General features: G+C 45.9%; 1 protein-coding gene across 4 annotated transcripts in view; it reads right to left on the bottom strand.

Moving 5' to 3' along the window:
* Positions 1-23,282, bottom strand: part of Nhsl2 (NHS-like 2) — a 242,795-nt gene that overhangs the window by 132,319 nt on the left and 87,194 nt on the right. For 3 of the 4 annotated variants that reach the window (XM_011247501.3, XM_011247502.3, XM_011247499.2), the window contains exon 2: positions 12,015-12,083. The exons of the other annotated variant lie outside the window; for it this stretch is intronic. In XM_011247501.3, the coding sequence (XP_011245803.1) occupies positions 12,015-12,083 (69 nt within the window). The remainder of the gene's footprint in view (positions 1-12,014; positions 12,084-23,282) is intronic. 4 annotated transcript variants of the gene reach the window in all.

Below are 23,282 nucleotides of genomic sequence, written 5' to 3'. Positions count from 1 at the left end.
GGACCTTGCTCTAAATGCCAGCTATGGAGATGCACTGGAGAGCTACAAAGGTGGTGTGATCTACTGACACATCAGGTATCTCCTTTCTGAAGTAGGTCATTTGTGGTTGCGGGAACTGTACTGGAGGGCGGACACTACATTTCCAGAGAAGGCCAAGCCACGGTGGGCAGAGACTGAACTTAGACAGACCTAGGTCTCCATCCCAGCATGGCCACTGGTTGCTCATGACTCCAGCCAGCCCAGGTGCCCTAGTGGTTGTCATTACTGGTTTGGGAAAAGTGGTCGTGTAGGAGAGGGACCTGGAGGAGTGCTCAGTGTGGTACCTCTGAGCCTCCAGCACCCAGTTATCTAGCAGCAGAGTCTGCCCAGTCATGCCATACACAGCCTTGGCAATCTGGCACTGCTTATCGACCCTTTCTGAGGAAAAATGCTTTTCAGTGCAGTAAGCAAATGACCTAGGATCAGAAAGGAAACTGATGGCCAGCTCCTGAAGCACGATTTACAATGTAGTCATGCGTGCTGCTTGATTAATATATTCAATATATCACGATTCAGCAAAGGCTCTAATGACTGCCATAATTTCAAAGTGCACAGTGATGAGTACAAACGATTTTTGAGATACCTGCAACAGCCATAATGTGATCTGAAAATAGCTGTAATTCTACTGGTGACAGTTACAGGTGCTGCGAATAGCGACACACTTTACTGTTCCGGAGATAGCTTTGCCTGTCCTCGTACTCGTCAGCTGTGTGATCTGGACACCGTCCTCGGCCCCTCTGTGTCCATCTCATCTGTAAAGTGTGCATTGCTGTAAGAGTGAAATGAGTTGATGAATACAGATGATGTGTTTCGTTCCCTAATTATGTCGCTGGAGACCTTTATCAGGTGTCAGCTCTTACTACTGTTACCTGAAAAAATGGCTTGGATGGATACAGGGCATAGAGTTCATTTATCCAAACCCAAAGCCCCACCTCCAGCTGAGTTCTTGTGTGCAAGAAGAACTTTTTCAATATAGGGTTCAAGCTGTGGGCCCATCAGCGCTTGCCTGGCATGCACGAGGCCTTGGGTTTGCAGGCACACTGCTCTCCAATCTGTATTGTTTGGGGACCTGGGATCTTTAAAGGTTGCTTTTTCAATACTGCATAGGCCAAGTTTTGACGGGTCTGGAAGCAAGCTCTTTTTCAGGGACTGCCCACCCTTAGGTGTAACCTCTGAATGTCCCCAAGTCTGCTTCTGCTAGCATCACTTGTGGCTTCCCCTCACTATTCTTCCCCAGTGGCTCTCAGTACAACGTCTACCGTGGCCCTAGGCTTCCCATGTAAGCTTTAGAACTTTGAGGACCTTGGCACCATAGAGAATCCTAACTCAAAAACAAAATGAAACAAACAATCAAAAGCCAGGACAAACAAACAGAGTTCAGACATTTCCTGCAAACTAGTAGGTAATTTGGAACCTGAAGCCCTTGCAACTTGTTGTGGTGGTCTATGACTTGGGTGGTGTCACTGGACACATGTGGCCACTGAGATCCCAAGGGAGGCGAGGACATGCTTGAAACCTCTTAATGTGCAGGCAGAGCTAAACCTGGGACTCGAGATTACTTTCACTTGGGCTCCAGAGGCAAATGAAATCTCCATCCTTCTTGTCACCCCCTCCCCTTCTCCTGCCAGTTCCTATTAGAACCTTTTCAGTCAGTTCCTGTCAGAACATGTCAGCTTCACAGTCATCAAACCACCGGCCCTACCCTGGATCAGGCCCTGTCACCTCTCTAGCCACCAGGCTTTGTCACCTCTCTAGCCACCTTGTCTGTGTCTTGCCTTCCAAGAGTACTTCCCTGATCTGGGCTTTTCTCTGTCACATACCTCAAATGCCCAGGGCGTTAGAAGAAGCAGACAGTTCAAGCTGCTCACATACCACCCTTCTGCCTACCTTGCCATATCAGAGAGGAAGAAACCAAGTCTAAGCCAAGGAAATAGCCCAGCGAGGTTTAACAGTGAGCAAGAACAGAGGTAGAGCTGGGACCAAACCCCAGGTCAAAGAGTCATGGTCTGCAAGCAGCTTGTTTCATGCTATTCCCATGACATCACCGCCTCTCAGAGCTACACTCCCAGCGCCTATTGTTTCAGGTAACGAGTGGAAATGCTGTTTTCAACAGCTACATAATCACGACTTCCCTTTCTATGTGCTCATTTGGAAAATGCGAACAATGCTCCTTCGCTTTCTCACTGGTCCCCAGGACTCTTCAAGTCAGCCTCAGCACCACACACCTCCTCCTTATCTGCTCTAGGAATGGGTGGGCCCCACCTAATTGCCAACCATTTTTACAAATATTTTTACTGGCCGGGGCCCAAAATCAATTTTCTGGTCTCACATTCTTGAAGTGCCCTGTCGATCAGAACCATCTAGAGCTCTTGGCCTTCCCGCCATCCCATGCCTGGCAGGGAGAGGACATTTGGATTTCCAAAAAGAAATGAAGGCTGGGAGTGGTGGTGCACACCTGTAATCCTGAGCTTGGGAGGTGGAAGCAGGAGACTCGGAGTTCAAGGTCATCCTTGGCAGCATAGTTACCTGGCTACAATGAGACCTGCCTAAAGAAAAGCTAATTAACTAAATAACCCTTTAAAAATAGAAAAGAAAAAAGAAAGAAAAGCCATGAGAGGGTGGAGGAAGGACAAAGTGAGATGTTTGAGTTGTGAAGGATAAAGAGGGGACTAAGACTAAGTCCTGTCCCCTCCCAGGAGCCTAGATCTTGCTTATAAAGACACAATCTGAAAGGAGGTCATGGAGTGAGCAGTGAGCCAGGTTGGACTTTGTTGGTGCAAAAAGCAGTTGTGTGTGAGCTGCCACAGACCATTGAGTTGGGGTGATCTGAGGCAGCATTGAGGACCCAGTGTCCCATAATCAAAAGAAGTGGGGGATTCATTTGACTCAATGTTTCTAGAAACTGAGGATGCTAAATGTGACGGAAGGAATGTCTGATTCCAGATCTTGTCAACTTCAAAATCAATGTTAGCCATAATAGACATCTTAAGTTCAAGGCCAGCCTGAGAAATGGAGTGAGTCCTTTCTCACCCTATCTCCCAGAAACTCAGAGAGCTCGGGCACCCTGACAAGCGAACTCTAAAGCATGGTGAAAGAGAGTGAAGAAGAGGATCCTGGGAAGCGAAAAGTCAGTCTGGGAAGAAGAGCTGAGCTGAATCAAGAGGCCATGGAGGACCTTGATTGTCAGACTCAGCATCATCCATTCCAGTCTACAGGGAGGAGGGTGTCTCAAAAGCTTCTGAATAGAGGAATCACCTAAGAGCACTTTAGCTTAACTGTCTGAAAGGATGTTCCAGTCTCAAATCTATCTCTGACCCCTTGTCTGACTCTAGACTATTCACCTAAGCTCCTTCGATATGAAGACGTGTTACACTGAAAGCAGGGACTGTGTGTGTGTGTGTGTGTGTGTGTCTTTGAAAGGCAAGGACTAAAGACAGAAAAGAGTTCCCATACTTATATTGAAGCGTTAAAGAAGCTGAGAAAATCAGCTTCCCAAAAAGTTACCCAGGGTTATGGACTTGCTTTAGGGATTCTCCCTTGGACAAGTGGGGCAATAGGTCCCTTCTCCACCTTTCCCTCCCAGCAAGGAGTTCAGCACTTCTTTCCTGTGGCCCTCTGAAATAGACTTAGGGAGGCATCCATACCATGGTGTGGAAACAGCACTGGCTCAGAGAAAGCTCTCTGAACTTTCCCAAGGACTTACACTGAGGAGCCTCAGCTGCTTAAAGAATCAAGTTTGGGATTCTCAGCCAAAACGTCTTGCCATCAGAGTTATTGATAGAGGGCAAGAGACCACTGTCCAAGCTCATGTTTTTCTTAGGAACATAAGATTCAGTCTGTACCAGTTCTAACTGGATGAGTGCCAGTGTGTGTGAATTGTAATGGAAGCATTCCAAACGCCAAGCACTACTTTGGACGGTGAAACTATGGCTGGATTTTTATTTTATTCTTAGTACAAAAGTGTTGACTTGTTTTCCTACAGCAAAATTGTGCTAGTATAAAGATCTGTAAACAACAAAGCCTTTATTTTGAAATACAATTAATACAAAAAATAAACCTCATGACAAAACACAAGTACAGACTTTCATGTCATAGATAATTTATTCTAGGGGAGTTTGAGGGAAGACAGAGTGAGGGGGTGGGGGGGGAGAGGAGCACGGAAAATAGGCAAGTTTGTAATCTGAAGCCGAGCTAAGTCAGAGGTCAGAAGCTCTGGCCAGGCCCTAACCTATACACTTGGGCTCATTTCTGGAAGCACATTTAGATTCAGAGCCAGGTCTCTGCTTTTCTCCTTGAATGAGGGAAGGGAGGCACAGGGAGGTGAGGATGGAGACCTCTATTTTGCCAAGGCTCTTTTCTCTCTGTCTTAATCTCCATCTGGCTAACATCTTCATCCTGGACTCTTCTGGGTCCCATGTACTCTCCTGAACGTCTCTAGCATTCCCTGGACAAATGAGTGTCTATTGTGTGTCAGTAACTGTTGTGTGCTCCCAGAATGCATCAGCGACCAAAACAACTCAGTTCCAAGGTGCAGCATGAAGCTCTTGCATGTATTTACTTAGGTGTCCCGGGTCAAGCATAAGCTGTTTTCTGCTAAGGATCATTGTTTTAACATTTGGTTCTCTTCCTTCTCTGCACTGTGACTGGCTTTCAAACATTGTGAAGATGTTCACAGTGAATGAATGAATGAATGATGGTGCTTAAGTTTGGGTTTGGGGATGTTGCTCAGTTGAATAGCACTTATCTATTATGCACAAGGCTCTGGGTTCTACCCTGAGCAAAAGCTCAAGGACACACACACAGAGCAATTTCAAGACAAAAAAAAACACGACGACAGTGGGACGTTGGTCACCGATAAGTAGAGCACGTTCTCTTGCCCTGCATTACTGTCAGCTCAAATCTTAGGCCACTTTCCTCAAGTGGCAATCATCAGAGGAAAGAAGGTTGCAGGCTAAGTCCCTTGGGCAGATCCATTTTGAAAAGAGGTAACCCGCTCTATCAGGGACCCTCTCTAAGGAATGGATAATGCTGCTAACTTTAGACAGCTTAGGCTAAGCAAGAAAGGCATTCTCCTTCGGTGGGTAGGGGGATCCACTGCCCCATCACTCTGTGCAGGGATGAATCATTCTGAAGTACACTTCCTTTCTCTTAAAAACAGCAAGGCTGCCCTGGCATTCATTCCCCCATTCGCCCCGCCTCTGGGCTGCTGTTCATCCCTCCCAGCCAGAGGCAGCTCCAGCCTTTTTTGTTTGGCTTGCCAGCAGCTGCACAGCAGCGCCCTCTGCCGCCCGGCATCAGGCTTTCATGCCGCCCGTCCGCCCCAGGAGCGGGGAGGAGCAGGGAGCTAGGCGGGGGCTGTGCTGCGCCAAGCAGCCTCCAGTTCCGGAGGTGCGCGGGGACCATGACTCACCGCCCGCCGCTCTTGCCGCCTCCGCACGCGCCTGGTGACGCGCGGAGCTGCACAGAGCTGCTCTGCTCACGCAAACCAGCCGGGGCACACTTGGCCTGCTCTGCCCTCCTGGGCCCCAGTCCTGTATGAACCCCAGCATTATTCACCCCCCCCCCCACACACACACCAGAACCTCGCGTCGATTCATTACAACTTCTGATGGGGATAGAGACTGAGGACCAGGGGAAGATGGGGGCGAAGGCAGGGAACAAACCGCTAAAGAATAGGGGAGGGGCTATATGACTCAGTTATGTGTGACTCCAAAGTTCAGGTGAGATGGGCTTTCCACAGCATCAAATTGCACCCCTCCTCCACTCACACACACCAGACACACTCAGGAAGGGTCAGTTAAACGATGATGTCATAAAGGACTTTGAAATTCAAGCATTATAGCAAACATTTACCATTTCAAAATTAAAAGCTGTAAAATAGCTCCTAATGAGAAAGGCAGACAGGTGTGGGGCTTGAGTGTGTGAAATGCTTTGAGTTAAGGAGCGGGACACAGAGCTGGGCATAGTGACACATGCACTTGGGAGGCAGAGGCAGGCAGATCTCCTTGAGTTTGAGACCAACCTGGTCTACAAAGTGAGTTATAGGACAGCCAGAGCAACATAGTTAAGAATAATAGTGAGACTGTTTCTAAAGCAAAGCAAAACAAGACCTAAGCATGGGAATAGGAGCAGGAGCTGTGAGTTAGGAATGTGCACCAGAAATTGGAACAGATGGGAGAGAGAGAGGCAACTAAGATGACCCTGGAACCTTGGCAGGATGTGCAGTTGAATCAAGTGCATGACATGGACATGGCTCTGGGGTTAAGAAGGATTTACTAGTAGATCAAAAAGTTATGCAGTTAAAGTCCACATCGCCTTTGCACCCGCCTCTGGTGTTTGCCACTGCCTGTTTTATTTTCTTTATTAGTAATATATTGCTTGTTTCCTTAGACTGTAAGAAACACAGATCACAGCCTGCAGCTAAGGTCCCACCTCTGCTTTGGAGACAATAAACATGCAGAAGAGAATCCAGATTTGTGAGGGCACGGCCTATCCTCTGGGCTGAATGGAACATAGGTAGGCACAGCACTGCTTGCCCAGACAGCATTTGTGGAAGCCAAAGAAACCCTAATCCAGGTCCTACTGTTCCCTTTGAGGAAAGTGTGGAAAGCTGTAGCTAACGACTGCTTCCCCGTGATGCTGAAGGTCTTTGTAGACCTAAGGTTTGACCCTGAGAGAGCCTGATGAATCATTCAGACAGCTCCAGCCTGAGCCAAGCATCGAGGTCCATTTGGTTTCCATGTGGGTACCTGTGGCTAGTAGCACCACCGAACGGACATGGTGCTCTAGAGCCACAGAAAAAAAGTTAGACATGAGTAACCTTTCATGCTTCTGCATCCACTGGTATTCCCACCCACCCCACCCACCATGACTTTCTGTCAGCCTGAGCTCTACCTAGAAAGGCACCACCCCACCATTTCCTGACAGTGTTTAACTAGGTATGCACGTGACTACATCTTCTTTTTCTTTGTGATCAGGAAAAGAAGGTATTGTCTCTATTCGTGGGTACTACTGAAAAACAGACTAAGCGTTCACGGCCTGTTAAAGATTTAAAATAAATATTTAACTTCAGGAGTCTGAAGTTCAGGCCTTCACAAACAGACACAAATAAGGGGAGGGCGTAAGTCAGGGAGGTGAGTTCTATGTGTTCTTTAGCCCTGGCTCCCTTTCTTGCAGGCTTTGGTGGTCTTTGTAAAGGAGAAAAACATTGCACGAAGGAGGAAAAAAAATGTCTGGTCTCCTTAAAGCAGTCTATAAGCTCACTACTATTCCAGCTAAATTGCCACAGAAATTATTCATTGGATTCAACAAACTCATTCTAAAGCCAGGAAGCATGCAAAGAGAATGCTAAAAAAAACACTTTAGAGAAAATAAAGTGAAAGACAATTCCCTATACAAAGTATTAAATCCAGAGTACTTAATGGATTGTGGTATGGACATAGCAGTAGGCATTTAGAGTGCAGTGGGAACTGCACACTGATAACTGGGATAAAGTGAACGAGGCTTTAAAAAAAGAGTATAGACTTCCAACTCTACTGTATTAGGGATAGACGAATAGACTTGAAAATCTCTGCACTGAGTTCTTCCAGTGTCATCGGCCCCTTCTGGTGGACAGTTTTGGAACAAGAACTAAGTTTTCATGGTGTAAATGGGTTCTGTGCACTATTTTCTGCCTACCTCCTAATGATTTTAGGATTGCCTCTTTCTTCATGGGGGCAGGGGTATCATTAGAGTAGCGAGAAAGACCTCATTAAAGGAAACTCCTTCTGATCAAGAGAATAGATCTTTAGCCTGAATGGGGACCTCACATTCCAGTTGGCTGGGTCAATCACCTGGCCAAGCGACCATCCCTCAGGAAGGCAAGACCACTCCCCAGAAGGCAGGATGACCTTATACTATGCTAAAGAAACAGGAGGAATAATTATCCCTTTAATGCAATATGGTATTTTTCCTTCCCAGATTTCCCTACTGCAGTCTCTTATAGAGCATAGCCACACTACTTCCTAAGCTAGTCTGCTTTTCTGAATTGCTCAGGAAAGTATGACTTTGCTTCTTTTTACTTCTGTTCTATCTATGCTTTTCCTAACACAATGGGCTTCTTTTCTCTTTCTATAGAGCCCCTGTCCCACCATGTAGCTGTCTGCTATCATAAGGTAATCTCCGTGTGCATTTAACTGAAGTTGCACCCCTTTCTCCCCTTCATTCTCTTCTGGGAAGCTTCTGAGGTCTGCCACTTGCCTGACTTTGGGTTTTCATTTTAAGCTATAATAAAATTGTATCTGAGCTTTAAAAAAATAAAAATAAAAAATGAGAGAAGCAAATTTAAAGTTTAAAACTCAAAACAGAAATATCCAGGTTCAGTGGTTGTATTGATAAATTCCCCCAACTGTGCAGAGAATTTTACAGTAATTCTACACAAAAGATTTAGTTCATTGTTAGCATATTAAAGAAGAAAGAGTCATATGATCATGTCTAACACCCATAATAAATTTTTTTTTTTTGGTTTTTCGAGACAGGGTTTCCCTGTGTAGCCCTGGCTGTCCTGGAACTCACTCTGTAGACCAGGCTGGCCTCGAAATCAGAAATCTGCCTGCCTCTGTCTCCCAAGTGCTGGGATTAAAGGCATGTGCCACCACACCCGGCTATAATAAACTTTTTTAAAAATCTGAAAATTAGGAAAAGAAGAGAAATTCAAACTCAAATCTACAGCTGGGCATATAACCCAGACCACGTATCTGATCATCAAAACTTGTTCATATCAGGAAATTGGGGCCCAGGCCTGTCATTCTTGCCAACAAGAGGCTGAGATAGAAGGAACGTTGAATTCAGGGCCTGCATGGGTTACATTCTGAGACTGTGGCTCAAAAGAATTCACAAAAAAGATGAATAATTGTTCTTTATCAGGGTTAACACTTTCACCCTGTGGAAGACCCCATTTAGAGGAATTTTTAAAAAGTTAAATGCTAGGAGAAATATCTGCAAAACATATTGTCTAACAAAGCACTTGAATCTGGAATGTATTAAAAATTCTGAAAACTTAGCAGTTAAAAATGCAAACAACCCAAGCAGAAAATGAGCTAAAGACATAAATAGACATTTACCGAAGAGGAGACATAGTTGTCACTTCAGCCCATGGGAAGATGTTCAATATCAGTAACCACAGGGAAATGCAAATTAAAGCCACAGGGAGACACGAGCACACCTATCTGGATGTCTAACATTTTACTAAACCATGAGAACACCCAACGCTGATGAGAGTGTCTAGAAATTGGATCCCTCCTACGTTGCTGGTGGGAATGTAAAATGGTAGAATGCTCCAGAAAGCAGTTTGGCAGATTCTTTAAAAACTAAATTCAAGTACCATATGATCTAGGAACTGCACTCTTAGGCATGTGTCCCAGAGAAATTAAAGTTTACGTCCACTAAAAAGCTGCTAGGTAAATGCCCATAGCAGTGTTATTCATAAAAGCCAAACCTAGGAAACACTACAGATACCCTCCAATGCCGGAATGGATAAACATTCTTTGATGCATCAAGACCACGGAAAAGCACTTGGCAAAACAAAGGAGGACTGTTGAACAAACAAATAAACAAACAGGGTCATCACACGTGACAATGACTCTAGAGCAGTACTTCTCAATCTTCCTACTGCTGGGACCCTGTAATACAGTTAGTTCCTCATGTTGTGGTGACAGCCCCCAACTATAAAATTATTTATTTTTTTCAAGACAGGGTTTCTCTGTGCAGTCCTGGCTGTCCTGGAACTCACTCTGTAGACCAGGCTGGCCTCGAACTCAGAAATCCGCCTGCCTCTGCCTCCCAAGTACTGGGATTAAAGGCGTGCACCACCACTGCCAGGCTCATAAAATTATTTTTGTTGCTACTTTATAACTGTGATTTTGTTACTCTTATGAATCATAATGTAAATAGTTGATACGCAGGATATACCCCAGAGGGGTCGTAACCCATAGGCTGAGAATCACTGCCCTAGATAATGGGGTGATGAAAAGAAATCCCTAAAGGTGACATGATGATTGATTGTAGTTTTTATTTAATTTTGTTGAAATGACCTAATTCAAGAAATGGAACAAAGTTGTTAAACTATATGCAGGAAAATAAATGCAAGGGGAGATGCCCATGTTAAGCAAATTAAGTCAGTCTTGGACCGACAAATGCCATATCTTTGCTCTCACTTGTGATTCCTAGATTTTATATCGATACATAAAATCATGTATAGGACATGGAAGTAGAAGCGAAACTGTCACAAAGAGTACTAATATGAAGGTGGTGCAGACAGGCAGGGGAAGGGGTATGGGACAATGTGTTCAACGTACAGCATATATTTGCATGAAAATATCCTTACATACTATAATATAGTGTACAATAAGTCTGGTCAATGAAATAAGACAAAGAAATGGTGGGGCTGTGAAATGGCTCAGTGCTTGCCACTAAGTCTGATAATCTGAGCTCCGTCCTCAGCCCCTCATCGTGGAAAGAAGAGAATTAGCAAGTTGTCCTCTGACTTCCACACCACGGCTTTTCAGGCACTTAGCGTGCACAGACACACAAGTGTAAATCTTTTTAAAGCATGATTGCTAAGGGTTAAGTAGGCATTGGGTAAGCATGGCTTGGCAGGGGGAAATGCTTGTTCTTGGGCCAGTGTCAGCATCCTGCTTGTGTGCTGTTCTGGATTTCTGAGCATAGAGAAAAGCTGGGGGCAGAGCACCTGTATTCTTTTTGAAATGGCAAGTCATTCTGCAATGATGAAAATATGAAGTTTAATCAAGAGAACGGTGAGGTAGACGCCCCTCACACAGAGGTTTCCAAGACATTATTAAGTGAGAAAAGCAAGCTGCAGACAACTACTGTGTTCGGTGCACTAAATGGTTTTAAGTTTCCATGTAAAACCAAGCTATGTACGGAGATGAAGATCCCTAAGAAGGGGAGCACTCCATGTGGAGAACAGTGGCTACTTCTGGGGAGCACGGTTGACACGGAGAGGATTTTTACAGCAGCCAAACTGATTTTGTTCACAATAACAGTGTATTCATGGGCTAGGGATGCGGCTCGGTGGCAGAGTGATTGCCTACCACACACAAGGTACTGGGTTCCATCCAGCGCTGCAACAGCACCAACATTGCTAAGAATATAGTTGTAGTATTTGTGTCATTAAAACATCCTTGACACAACTGCAGTGTTCTAGGAATTGACATCTGCATTTCTCATCTGAATTTGACAGGCTTCATCAGCATGATGGCAGGGGACATGGCTCCCAGACACCCTGCCCTTGAGCCTGAAGGAAGTGGCTCCAATCCTCCTCATTTCAAAGCAGGTACACTAGTGCAGAGGGTGTTTTTTGAGGAAGGGCCAGTGCCCCACAGTTGCTAACACTTAGATAACACACAGCAGGCTAAGGTTGACAAAGCGTCATGTAACCACAATCCCGGGAGCGACAAAGGCTTCCCCACCTGAAGATCTGAAGACATGACAGCCATTCTTCCTTTTTGGAAGAAATCAATACCAGTAGGCATGAGTAAAAGTTGGATGTCTACAGTCTACCACAAAAAAGTTAAGAACAGACTCACCTTGGGTAGCCCAAGCCAGTGCATCCCTTCAATCATTTATTCACTGTTTGTTGAGCACCTACTATGTACCAGATGGCAACAATAGCAGTGTTCAAAACAAAGTCTTTGCCCTGCTGGAGCTCCCACTCTACTGCGAGAGTAGGGAAATGGGCTAAATGAGGAATGTAAATGGATGGGGTTAAGTGCCGTTATTAATAGCGGCATAGAAAAGGGGCAACGGTGACAGGGAATGAGAAATGCAATTGAGAAATATGTCCAGAAATGGTGGAGGTTGTAAGTGGAGAAGCCAGCCACCAAGACGGGCAGCTTGCCTGGCCATTGTCTACTTGCCCCTCTGCACATTGCACATCGTCTCCCCCTACCCCCGACAGTTTGGCCCTGGTAGCTGACCTGTGCTGGCTACATCAGCAAGCTCCCTTGCCCTCAGGATGCGAGTCCCGTTCACCCAGTGGCAGGCACCTGTATGGACAAGGGAAGAAAGAGAAAGTGAGCTGAGGGTATTGTTTTTCTGGGCTCTTTCTATGCAGGGTTTCTATGCTGGCTGCACCCCACTTTTGCAGGCACACAACCACAACCTATATGCAGAGGACCACAGAGTGTGAAAAGAAGTGGCTGTACTCTTTGTTGTTTAGACTTGGGTTTTGTTTGTTTGTTTGTTTACTTTTGAGCCAGGATTTTTAAAAAATTAATTAATTAATTAATTAATTAATTAACTAATTTTACATACCAACTGCAGTTTCTCTTCCACTTCTCTTCAGGAAAGGGGAGGCCTCTCATGGATGTCAACCAGCCTTGGCATATCAAGTTGCAATAAGATTAGGTGCATCTTCTCCTATTAAGGCTAAATGCGGCAGCCCAGTGGGGGGCAAGTAGTATGAAAAGCAACAGAGTCTGAGACAGCCCCTCTTCCTGCTGTTAGAAGTCATACATGAAGACCAAGCTATACAACGATAACATGTATGCAGGGGATCTAAGTCAGACCCATTCATGCTGAGTCAGAATCTTTCTATGTAGCCCAGGCTGGCCTCAAACTCACAAACTTTCTGCTTGGGTTCTGCTAACTGCTGGTTTTGCAGGCCTGAGTAAGCACAAGCAGCTCAGAATCTGCATATATTTTATTTATTTTTATTTGTACAACTCACTGTCCAGAATGGTAGATTCCATTACAGCGTTTTCCCACGTGTGTATCACATGCTGTGCCCAGTTCCACCCATCTTCTCTTACCCCTCGTCTGAATAGGTTCTGAAGGTTTTTCTGAGGCGTCCTGCTCTAATAAGATGGCCAGAGCACAAGCCCCAATGCAGGATGAGTGTCTTGTTCCTCTACGTGTCTTTGTGCATACCAATGTGAGTTCTGTTTTCAGCAAGATTTCAGAAGGCCTCTGCATAGCAGGGACCTCCTAACATACTGTCCCTCAAGCAGGACACACAACTCTGGGAAACACAGAAGGTTCTACTCTATTCCTGACTCTAGAGCAAGTCCAGAAAACAGCCATCCTGGGCTTCCTAGCTAACCTGTCCCACCTCAGAGCCAAGCCTCTACTAGGGCTTTGTGCTATTTTGCTCCCTTCACTGGGCCCCTGGCACCAGCCGCTCTACCTACAAGAGCTAGCCTAAGTACATCAATGTGAGAATTCCAAGAAAAGCTGTCCCAATTTGCCCTGTCCAACTTCCTGTCATTCACAGCTGTCAACAGACAGAAGGCATCCATCACCCACTAAGTGAAAGCAAAGGACCACAGTGGGGACAGTGTGGAGGAGACATCTGAAAGAAATTAAAAAGCAGGGAGAGGGGGGGCTGGGAGGCCAGGCAAGCATCAGCCATATCATATACTGGTGAGGTTGCTGAGAGGGCATGGCCGGAAAGCCTGGGCCAGGCTGCCGGCGCCCACATTTGGATGTATATCATGACAAAGAGCACCCTGAGTGTTTCTGCGCACACTGCAGATTCTCAGGTTAAAATCTCTGCTTCAATTTCAGGAACCCCTCAGCAAAGGTGCCCAGCTAGAAAGTGGAGGACAGCGCATGACTCCAAGGACCCATTCCAAAGCTAGGAAAAAGTGCCGGTGTTTTGTTTACACTTCTATAAATCAATCCAAAGAAATGAGCCCCATAGCCAAAGTCAGAAAAGACGGAGATCAAATTGCTGCCAGCCTCTGGATCTTGGCCCACTCATCAGGGGAAGGGTAACCTACACTAGAATCCTGAGTCCAACTCTCTCAAGTGGGTGTCCTTGGGCAATATTCTGAACCCAGCCGGGACCTCAGTTTTCCAATCTCAAAAATGGAGTCATTCTGTACCTCACAGAGCCATAGTAAGGGTCATTGAGCTCTGTATGTCACATGTGTCTGGCAGAGGCTGCTCAACATTTGTCTCTTCTCTTCCTGTGTCTACCTTTCCTAGGCAAGAGGGAGGCTTCCGGAAAAGAAGTTCTGGGGTTCCAGTGGCCTTTGAAGCCCTTGAGATCTCTCTAAGGAGTTTGGCAGCTCTTACCTCGATGCTTCGTCTGCTCTTTACTAAGAGTGTCACGGTTGACTGTCATTTGGTCCCAGCAAGGCATCCTTTCATGAAATGCTTGCCACTGAAGGGCACTAATGCTCATTAATAACTGTATACTTGGCTGACCCACCACAGGAACTGCCTTCCTTACCCCACTCTGCTACCAGAGTGCCCTTTGGGAGCCTGCTAAAGGGCCTCTGCCATCCCCTTTCTTCTTCTATCCTTTCTACCCTTCCTTTTTCTACCCTTACTTCCCTGTCCCTGGCTTTGGCCCTGCATCTCAGCCATTCCTTTATTGGCTCTTTCAAAAACCCTCATCCAAATATAGTAGCCACAGGGAAACAGCTATAAAGAATGGCCCAATTGGGGAGAATCTTATCTCTGGGTCACTCTTTGTCCCCACTGGGGGTTGAGGAAGAGGGCAAAACTGAATGGTGCCTGGCTGATGCCCTTAGGCAACTTACCAACCAGTGCAGGGACTGACCACAGAGTGGGGAGGGTGACTGTTTGTCTCAGGGACTGGGGAAGGCTTTCCTAAAGACAAAAACATTTCAGCCAAGCCTTGAATCCCAAGAATTCACACTGCGGTGAGAAAAGTTCAAAGGGCATTGAATAATTGTAAGGCCATGAGGAGCAAAGGGCAGTGTACGCTCACTTGGCATTGGCTACACAGCAAGGTCTGGGATCAAGGAAAGCAGGGAGCCTGGAAAAAGTTAACTGGAACCAAGTGACCAGAATGACAAGGGATAGAGGTCATGGAGGTCAGATTGCTAAGTGGCACTGGTGCAGGGTATAGGTGGCACTGGCAAATGGTAGGATGGGGTGAAAGCCAGAAGATACTTTTAGCTGAGTGCATGACGTGGCCAACTATGGAGAGTCTTGGGTTCTAGCCCCTGTACAACTAAACTGATGATTTCAAAGGACAGAGAAACAGAAATAGAATAATTGGGACACTGCTAATATGGTCCCAATACAAGATGAAGCCCTGGATGGGGATACTCGCACCAAGAATGGGAGCATGAGGCAGAGAAGAGGCAGCACAGCTCTTGTGTGCTATATGATGGGCCTATATCCTGCTGTCACTCTTCACCCTTCTCAATGCGACAGGGCAAGATGATGCAGAGATTCCTCCATCTTGTATTTTGCTGAGGCCATTTTAGTTTTAACTAGAATCTGATGTCCTTGATGGAGAGTCCTGCGGAAATTATCTAACTCTATTCCAGGTATCCAAGGTCCAGATGCCCAGCTAACAACTTAGCCTCAGTTAAACTGCCTGCCTGCAGACCTTCCCCTGCAGCTGTTGAGGTATTATGATGTGGCTTTTGTCTTTACACCCTTACCCTAAACACTCGAGGCTACGCTTGGGTCCCGAACACCTGAGTGTAGTTCCAGTTGGCTGGAATAAAGACTTTCAGTTGTCTATGAACTGTATCTGAGTGGTCATCTGGGTGCTTGTGGGGGGTTCCCGGTAACACCAATACCTTAACCTGTAGCCATTTTAATGGGAGCTCAGGCCTCCAGTGCAACTTCTACCATAGTGTATTCTCATCCAACAACACCTACCCAATACCTACCCACCCTCTGTCCCTGGGGCTGGATTGCAGTAGCCTGTGGACATTCCCAATCATGCCACCAGCAGATCCCTAACTGCTATGCTTGTGGCTTGCTTCTTGGCTCCAATCCAGTTTGGTAGGACTGTGGTCTTGTGGGCTTCTGGGATCTGATCCAGCAATTAAGGATCATTTCATACCGTTGGGGTGAACCCAGCGTTTCCCAGTTCTGTGCTTGTCAGTGCAGAGGGCTGGCTTAGCATTTCACATTGGAGCAGCTTCCTTTCAGCTCCCTACTGTCAAGTTCCTTCCAAATGTCCTGCAGCCAGGGCCTGTCCCTTCTGTCCCCTGGAAATACCTGGAAATGTGTAGAGGTATGTCTGGTTGTCCCAGCCGCTCCAGAGTACAACTGCCACTTTGGGTCAGGAAAGTCCACACTGCAAAGGAGAGCCTCGCACTGCAAAGAACTGTGTAGCCTCAACTGCTAACAGTGTGCAGCTGCCCCCATGCTGCCCACCCCCTGCACACTGCATGCTGCACACTGCACACATGGTCTTGCTGTCTGAAGTTTCTTCTACTCACTGGACATTGTAGTTTTAAAAATATCAATGGAAAACTTCGAGAAATAAACAATTGTGAATTTTTAAAAAATAACTTTTCTAGACGTTTGTGGCTATGAGTCTGCTTATTAGTTGTTGTTAATCTCCTCCTGTGACTAGTTTATCAATTGGGCCTTGTCATAGGGCTTTCTGAAAGGAAGAACAATACACTCAGTGGGTGTCTTGGAGCTGGCACTCCATAGATAAGGGGCAACTCGAACTCTGAGTTCAAGTTCTCCGAGGCTGTCATTTTCTACCTTCCTTGTCCAGCAGAGAAGGGTGCGCACTAGGTGCTTGAGACATTAATAAATCATTCCATGGCTTCATTGTGACTGAGCAGCATGCTGCTGGGTGCTCGAGACAAGGGGACAAGCACACTCGGGCAGCGCCTTTACACCCAGGCCAGCTTTAGCTGCCTGCTGAGGTCATCCTAAAAACCTAGCATGCTTCACTTCCAACACAGGTCCTGCCTAATGCTGAGCTACAAAAATCATTCATTCGTCAGGCATCAAGGGCCCACTGAACTAAATTCAAAGTAGTGCTCAGCCATGATCTTGTGGATTGCACCAGAATAGAGGAGTCCTGGGTGGGGGCTGGTAGTTGAGGTGGGGCCTGAGACGTTCCTGCCCGGCTCAGACAGTCTCTGGGGACTGGGGGTGGGGGAGCTGGTGTGGATGGAAATATGCACCACATGGTCTGAACTGCAGGGCCAGCCCTCAGCTCTCACAGCCCCAAACACTTCCAGATGGATTTATTTATAACTCCCCAAACAGAGGCGGCACTTGACGCTCTGCCTCATTCCCCTCCCCACCACTGAACAGGGCCAGGCTGTCTCTCTCCACTCCGGAAACCAGCAGGAGACAGGGAATGTGCAGCAAGTGACTGAATCACAGCTCTGTACAGTCCAAGCTCCGGGTCACCACTGTCCCCTAGGTGGCAGCAGCAGCCCACTGTGTAGGTGTGCCTGCTGAACCTGGTCATCAGTGATCACCTGGTTCAAGTGGCTACTTGCAGAATGGCTGCTGAGGGGGTGGTGTGAGCTGTATCCACTTTGACAAGTCTTCCCAGGCCTGCTTCCATCTCGTAAAGCCAAGGCACACCCAGGTCAACTTCCCATCCTTTGCATCTGGGCATTCGAAGTTCCCTCCTCTCTACTGCCTACTAATACTGCTTTTCACGGTATAGGCTTTCAGAGGTTTGGAACGCTGACATTTCCAACTCTACCTCTTTTTGCAAACAGGAGACAGCTGAGAGAGGCTGAGTAATGTGCCTAAAGTCACACAGCAAGCTAGATAGCAGAGACAGAATAGGACAATCCAGCCCTTCCTCTGATGCTAGGAACCTCCTAAATTCCATTTTCCTCCTGTGTATCAAGTGGAACTAGCAGGTGGTATGCTGGCTCTGCATGGAGCTCAAGAGGGCCCCATCACTGGTTCCCTGGGTGACTTTTGATGACTTAGTCTTCCTCTCTTAACTCAAGTTCTTGATCTTTTTCTTTTAAGAATGAAATAGTGAATTTAAATATCTTAGACTAGCACCCTCAATAGCACCCTCAGTAATGAACAGGGACAGGATATACCTCAGATACAGCATTTGTTTAAGGTGTGTGAAGTCTAGCTTTCATCTGTAGTAACACACACACACACACACACACACACACACACACGCATACACACTGAGCACAATAGTTTTTTTTTTATTTAGATGCATCACTATGGAGCTTAAACGTTCATCTCTTGATACATAGGCAAACATTTCCTTCTGCCTTCTCACACAGAAAGAGGTAAGCCATGTGACTTCAAAGAGATTGAGTGGACTACTGAGGGTGTGCTTCTAGGACCAGAGGAAGTGCTTGGACCATGGAGTCTGGGCATCCCATAGAGTGTAAAAGACAATCTCTTACCTGATACACTAGCATCCTCACCCCATTCTGACCTATCTTCCCTGTTTCATGGCTGGCCTGGAGCTTGTGGTCCAGAGGTTTAGTACATGCACCAACATGAGCAGGCACATTTTGGTGACCCTAAAATGGGTCTGTGGACATGTCAGGTGTTGAAGAACACTTTGGCCCCATGCCTGAGGTCTTCCTACATAGCTCCTTTCTTAGCCAGGGCTAAGAACTGGAGGTGACTAGAGGGTGTGTGTGTGGGGGGGGGGGAAGCAGACAAAGGTTCCAGAGAAAAGTTTCTAGACTCTAAATATCTGCTTCCTATAAATCCTTTCTGCCACCAAAGTTACAACCCACGTCTGCCAGACCCACCCCTCTGCATCCAAGGGTCCAGACAAGTTTTCCTGCAACTGTTCAGAAACACATGACAGCAGACTGCTGCCCCAGTGGGAGCCCCTGGCGTGCGCACATTCCTTCCTGCTTGCTGCTGCACAATTAGGCACGCATAATTTCTCTGTGTTTTCCCACCCCACACCGCACGCCAGTGACGGCACATGGGAGTAGCAAGCTCTGAGCACACACAGGCAAGGTGCTTCTGTCAATTGTGACAGAATCAAATGCGACTCATCAAATGGGCCCCAAATCCCAACAGCAATCCGGCCTCATCTGTTTCACCTTTTCAGTGGGCTACCTACCAGGAGGCTTGGGGTTCCCGAGAGGGCACGGGGCACAGAGTAGGTGCATGACACATGCCTGATCTCTGTCTAAGCAGAAAAACCTCTCAGAGTCTGTGCTCTCTTTCTAAGAGAGTCTGGGGCAGCTCCTCTCCGTCTCCAGAAGCTGCTTTATACGACAAAGTCTTTGGCCCTGATTACAGAAACTGACTACCGAAACTAAGGCTCATCCTACCGTGTGGCTCTCTGAGCTTCAGTTTTCCTCTGTGACATGGGAGCAGTGTTGCCATCCACACAGTGTTCCTCTGAGTCAGGGATATGAGCGTCTGTCAACAAATGCTACTTTTATACTGCCTTCCCGTGCTACGAAAGTAAATTCACATACATTCTAAACTTACCTCGAGGCACACACATACATGCTACACAGACATACATGCTGGCAAGACATCCATACACATAAAATGAAAAAAGGATCACCTCAAGGCAAATTGTTCCATCTCAGTATTGATGGAACACTTTGTCAGTACCAGCATGAGAGAAACAGAAGAAATTCACAGAGTTTCACATGTACATAAGAGGTCGTGGTATATGTAGGAACTTGGGCATGAATGAAATAGTTCAGATAAGGTAATTCAAATGCCTTTATGAGCCAACCCGACAGAATAGTGAAAAAAGGTGGGGGAATCTAATAAGGACTAGTGGGGACTGTGAAGGGCTGGACAGGACATTGTTCTAGTTAGAGGGGAAGCCACCATCCCAATCTAGTTACCTACTGTCCTGTGGAAATGCACATCTAGTAATACCAGATTTTTCTGTTTTTCCAAAGGAGCCAGAAATCCAGACCACATGGAAAGATTCCTAACTGTTCTGGGACACAATTTGTGGCTATTAGCCCAGTGGTCACCAGTCTGTAGCTTCTCCATAATGATAAATGATGTTTGTCAAAAATAAGTGCTACTGATGGAAAAGGAGAAAGCCAACCCCCACACCCTCTCTGACTTCCACATGTGCCCTGTAGCACGTGCGTGTATGTGCACACTTGCACATATACAAAGAACTGTGAAAAAAAGTAAATTTTAAAAAATTTCAATGCGCCCATACCAAAGAACAATTCAGATGGCACCTCAAAGGCTGGGTATGGAGTTGGCATAGAGAAGGGAACAGCTTTTTGGCAAGACCAATGGCAAAACCAAGCTGTGATGAGATGTATCTGTTTGTCATGTTCTGGGGCATGAGAGACTTCTGATCACAGTCTCAGGAGGCGAGATTTCTCATGGCCGGAAGCAGGAAGCTCCCTGTGTAGAGAGTGAGAAAGGTAGGCAACTGTTGCTTAGACAGCTTGAGCCTGAAAGAGCATGCAGAGGAATACTAAGCACAGATAAACTGACTGTGCCATTGGCAAGAGTGGGAAAGGACACTTTCAAGAATAGGATGATATGAAAACCTAGGAAGAAGATGCACAAGGCCTGGTCAGGGTGATGAGGATAAGTGATGGCTTAGCCATAAATAGGTCATTTGTAACCCCTCCTCCAAGGCTCAGGGAACATCTTGGAAGAGAGTGCAGAAAGAATATAAGAGCTGAAGGATGGGGGGGTCAGCGGGAGTGCTGGGAAATCTGTCATAGAACATGGAACAGCTGTCTGGCCCTTGAGCTTACAGCAGTTGCCACTGGTACCTGTAAACTTGTGGACAATCCTAACGAAACTCATTGGGTCATCAAAACCAAGCAAATACAAACCTGAACACAGAAGAGGGACTGGGTCAGGGAGGAGGAATAGGATAAGCAAGAATGGAAGGAGAACAGGAGATAATAGCGGGGCATGACTATGATAAAAAGAACTTTATATGTGTGTATATATGAAAATGCAATAATAAAGCTATCATGTATAATAAACATATGCTAATCAAAAAGATGAAATAGGTCTGGGGAGATGTTTCAGTGAGTAAACCACTCATTACACAAGTATGAGTTCAGATCTCTTTGGACTTTCAACCTCCATCCAGATCCATAAGATAAGACATCTGTTTTTCCTCTTTCTTTCTTTCTTTCTTTCTTTCTTTCTTTCTTTCTTTCTTTCTTTCTTTCTTTCTTTCTTTCTTTCTTTCTTTCTTTCTTTTTCCAAGACAGGGTTTTTCTGTGTAGCCCTGGCTGTCCTGGAACTCACTCTGTAGACCAGGCTGACCTCGAACTCAGAAATCTGCCTGCCTCTGCCTCCCAAGTGCTGGGATTAAAGGCATGCAGGGCTAAGATAATACATTTGTATTGCCTTAAACTGCTACATTTATGGTACTTTGTTACAGCAGCAACAAGAACTAATAAGTAGCTTTGGATGTAGGCATAAGCAGTGTTTTATTTCTGGCCTCCTCACTTAACCTCTTTGGGTCTCAATAGCCCCATTAGTAAAATAGAGACCACAATGCTTTCACACAGTTGAGGCAAAGAGCAACGTCAAGGTCTCCATATTAAAGGGTTGGTGTGGCGTGGCCCAGAGGAGGTGCAGATATTCTTCTCTTTAATGCAATTAAGAACAAAGTGAGTCACTGGGATCAGTGATGCTCTAAAAGATGTTCATCAATGGTCTCTCAAAAACGTGTGCATGCAGGTAAGTGAGCACTGTACATCTACTTATCTAAGACAACAGAACACACAGTTTATAAACAGTGATAAGACAGGTATTCTTTGTTGCAAATTTCACACGGCTGATTAAATCTCACATAGTGCTTTCATTGATCTTGCTTATGCCTTCTATTCAAAGCCAGACTCTGGCTGTGGTAGAAAGGCCAGTGCACTTCCTAGGTAGACAGTTCATTTATATTCATAAGTAAAAAGAAAGTGAGCCACTAAAGAAGCAGTAAACCCTCATGGATTTGTCATTGGGTGAACTTTTTTGTTAAATCATCATGCATACTGAGAGCATCATTCCTCAGTTATTTGTGTACCACACATGAAGTTACCAGCAATAGACATACCACAGATTCAAGGTTCATGTATGTTATTAACATTTTCTCCTTCCTTTCTTCCTTCTTCTCTTCCTCCTCCCTTCCTTTCTCCTCTTCTTTCTTCTCCTCTTCCTTCCTTCTTCCTTCCTCTTCCTTTCCTGATCCCTTTGGGTATGGAACTCAGGACCTCATGTATGCTAAGCTCCCATCACTTTCTTAAGTCTACAGTATAATTGTCCAGAACAAGAACCCCAGCCCTGATTTGTGGCACTTTCAGATTTCCATGATGTAGATACATTTGGGCCCATTTCGAGCTTCCAAAGTGACATAAATGTGGCACAAAGTGGGAGGAGCTATGGTGCAGTGTGCCATGCATACACAGGGGAGAGCAAGAAGTGCAAGGGCATAGACTCGGTGGAAAGCTTCAAGAGAATTAGGAAGTGAGAAGCTGTATTGATCACCTTTGCTTTCGACATGATTTACCTAATCACAGATTTATAAAATTTACTATCTTTGTTTAACAGTTTATTTTAAAATTTCAGAATAATTTTAGACTTACGAGTCTCTTTGCTGTATGGTTTCCACCCTGTGCACCCTTCACCAAGCTCCCCCTTCAGCTGGCATCTCAAATAATTATCAAGCATTTGTCAAAACTGGTGAATTAACCTTGGTGCAGCACCATACGAAATAACTGGGATTTGACCAGGTTTCCCTATACAGTCTTTTTTCTCTTCTAGGATACACTCCAGGATCCCTCCTTGAATATTTTTGGTCAGTTATTTTGTTGACTGCCCCTCAGTTTCAGTTTGTCGTCTGTTTTCTGGTGTAATTGCAGTTTTAAAGATGGAATGTTTACTATTTGGCTCACACATTCCTAAATATTTAACAATTGGCTGTCACTAACCACTACAAGCCAGTTCCAGCAAACTACTCACACACACACACACACAAAGGCTGACAAAAAACTTCATCGTTATTTTTTTCCCACATCGATTCCACTTTTTGGTGCTGGGGATTGAATTGAGGGCTCTGTACATATTAGGTACGGTCTCTATTGAGCTATATTCCCAGCCTTATTTCAATACATTTTTATTGGGCACCATCTAAGGGTTAGTGCTAGAGATACACAGGTGATGAAAACAGTCCTCCTTGCCACTAAGACAAATCACAGGTTAGGAGAGGTGACAGCAAAACAAACACCATAGAGTGATCAGGGCTAGTAACAGGAGGGGAGATAGAGTGTGCTAGAATGTTCGGAGGATGGAGGGAACAACCCTGCCTGGGGAAGTCAAGAAGGCTTCACAGAGATAGTCAAGAGTTTACAGGTAGGTTCGAGGAGGCTGAGGGAGGCTTTTCCCATGGAATGAAAGATAAGCTGAGCATCTGTCCAGGGCTGGGGATGACCCAGTCAGTGGAGAAAGCAGAGGAAACAACAGCCACTCATTTATTCCTTCCTTCAGTAAGCATTCCCTAAGTGCCGAGTCTATACTGAGCACCAGAGGCCCAAACA

Source organism: Mus musculus, chromosome X (genome assembly GCF_000001635.26).
Source record: "Mus musculus strain C57BL/6J chromosome X, GRCm38.p6 C57BL/6J".
Lineage (NCBI taxonomy): Eukaryota > Metazoa > Chordata > Mammalia > Rodentia > Muridae > Mus > Mus musculus.
This window is presented reverse-complemented; position numbering and strand designations above follow the sequence as displayed.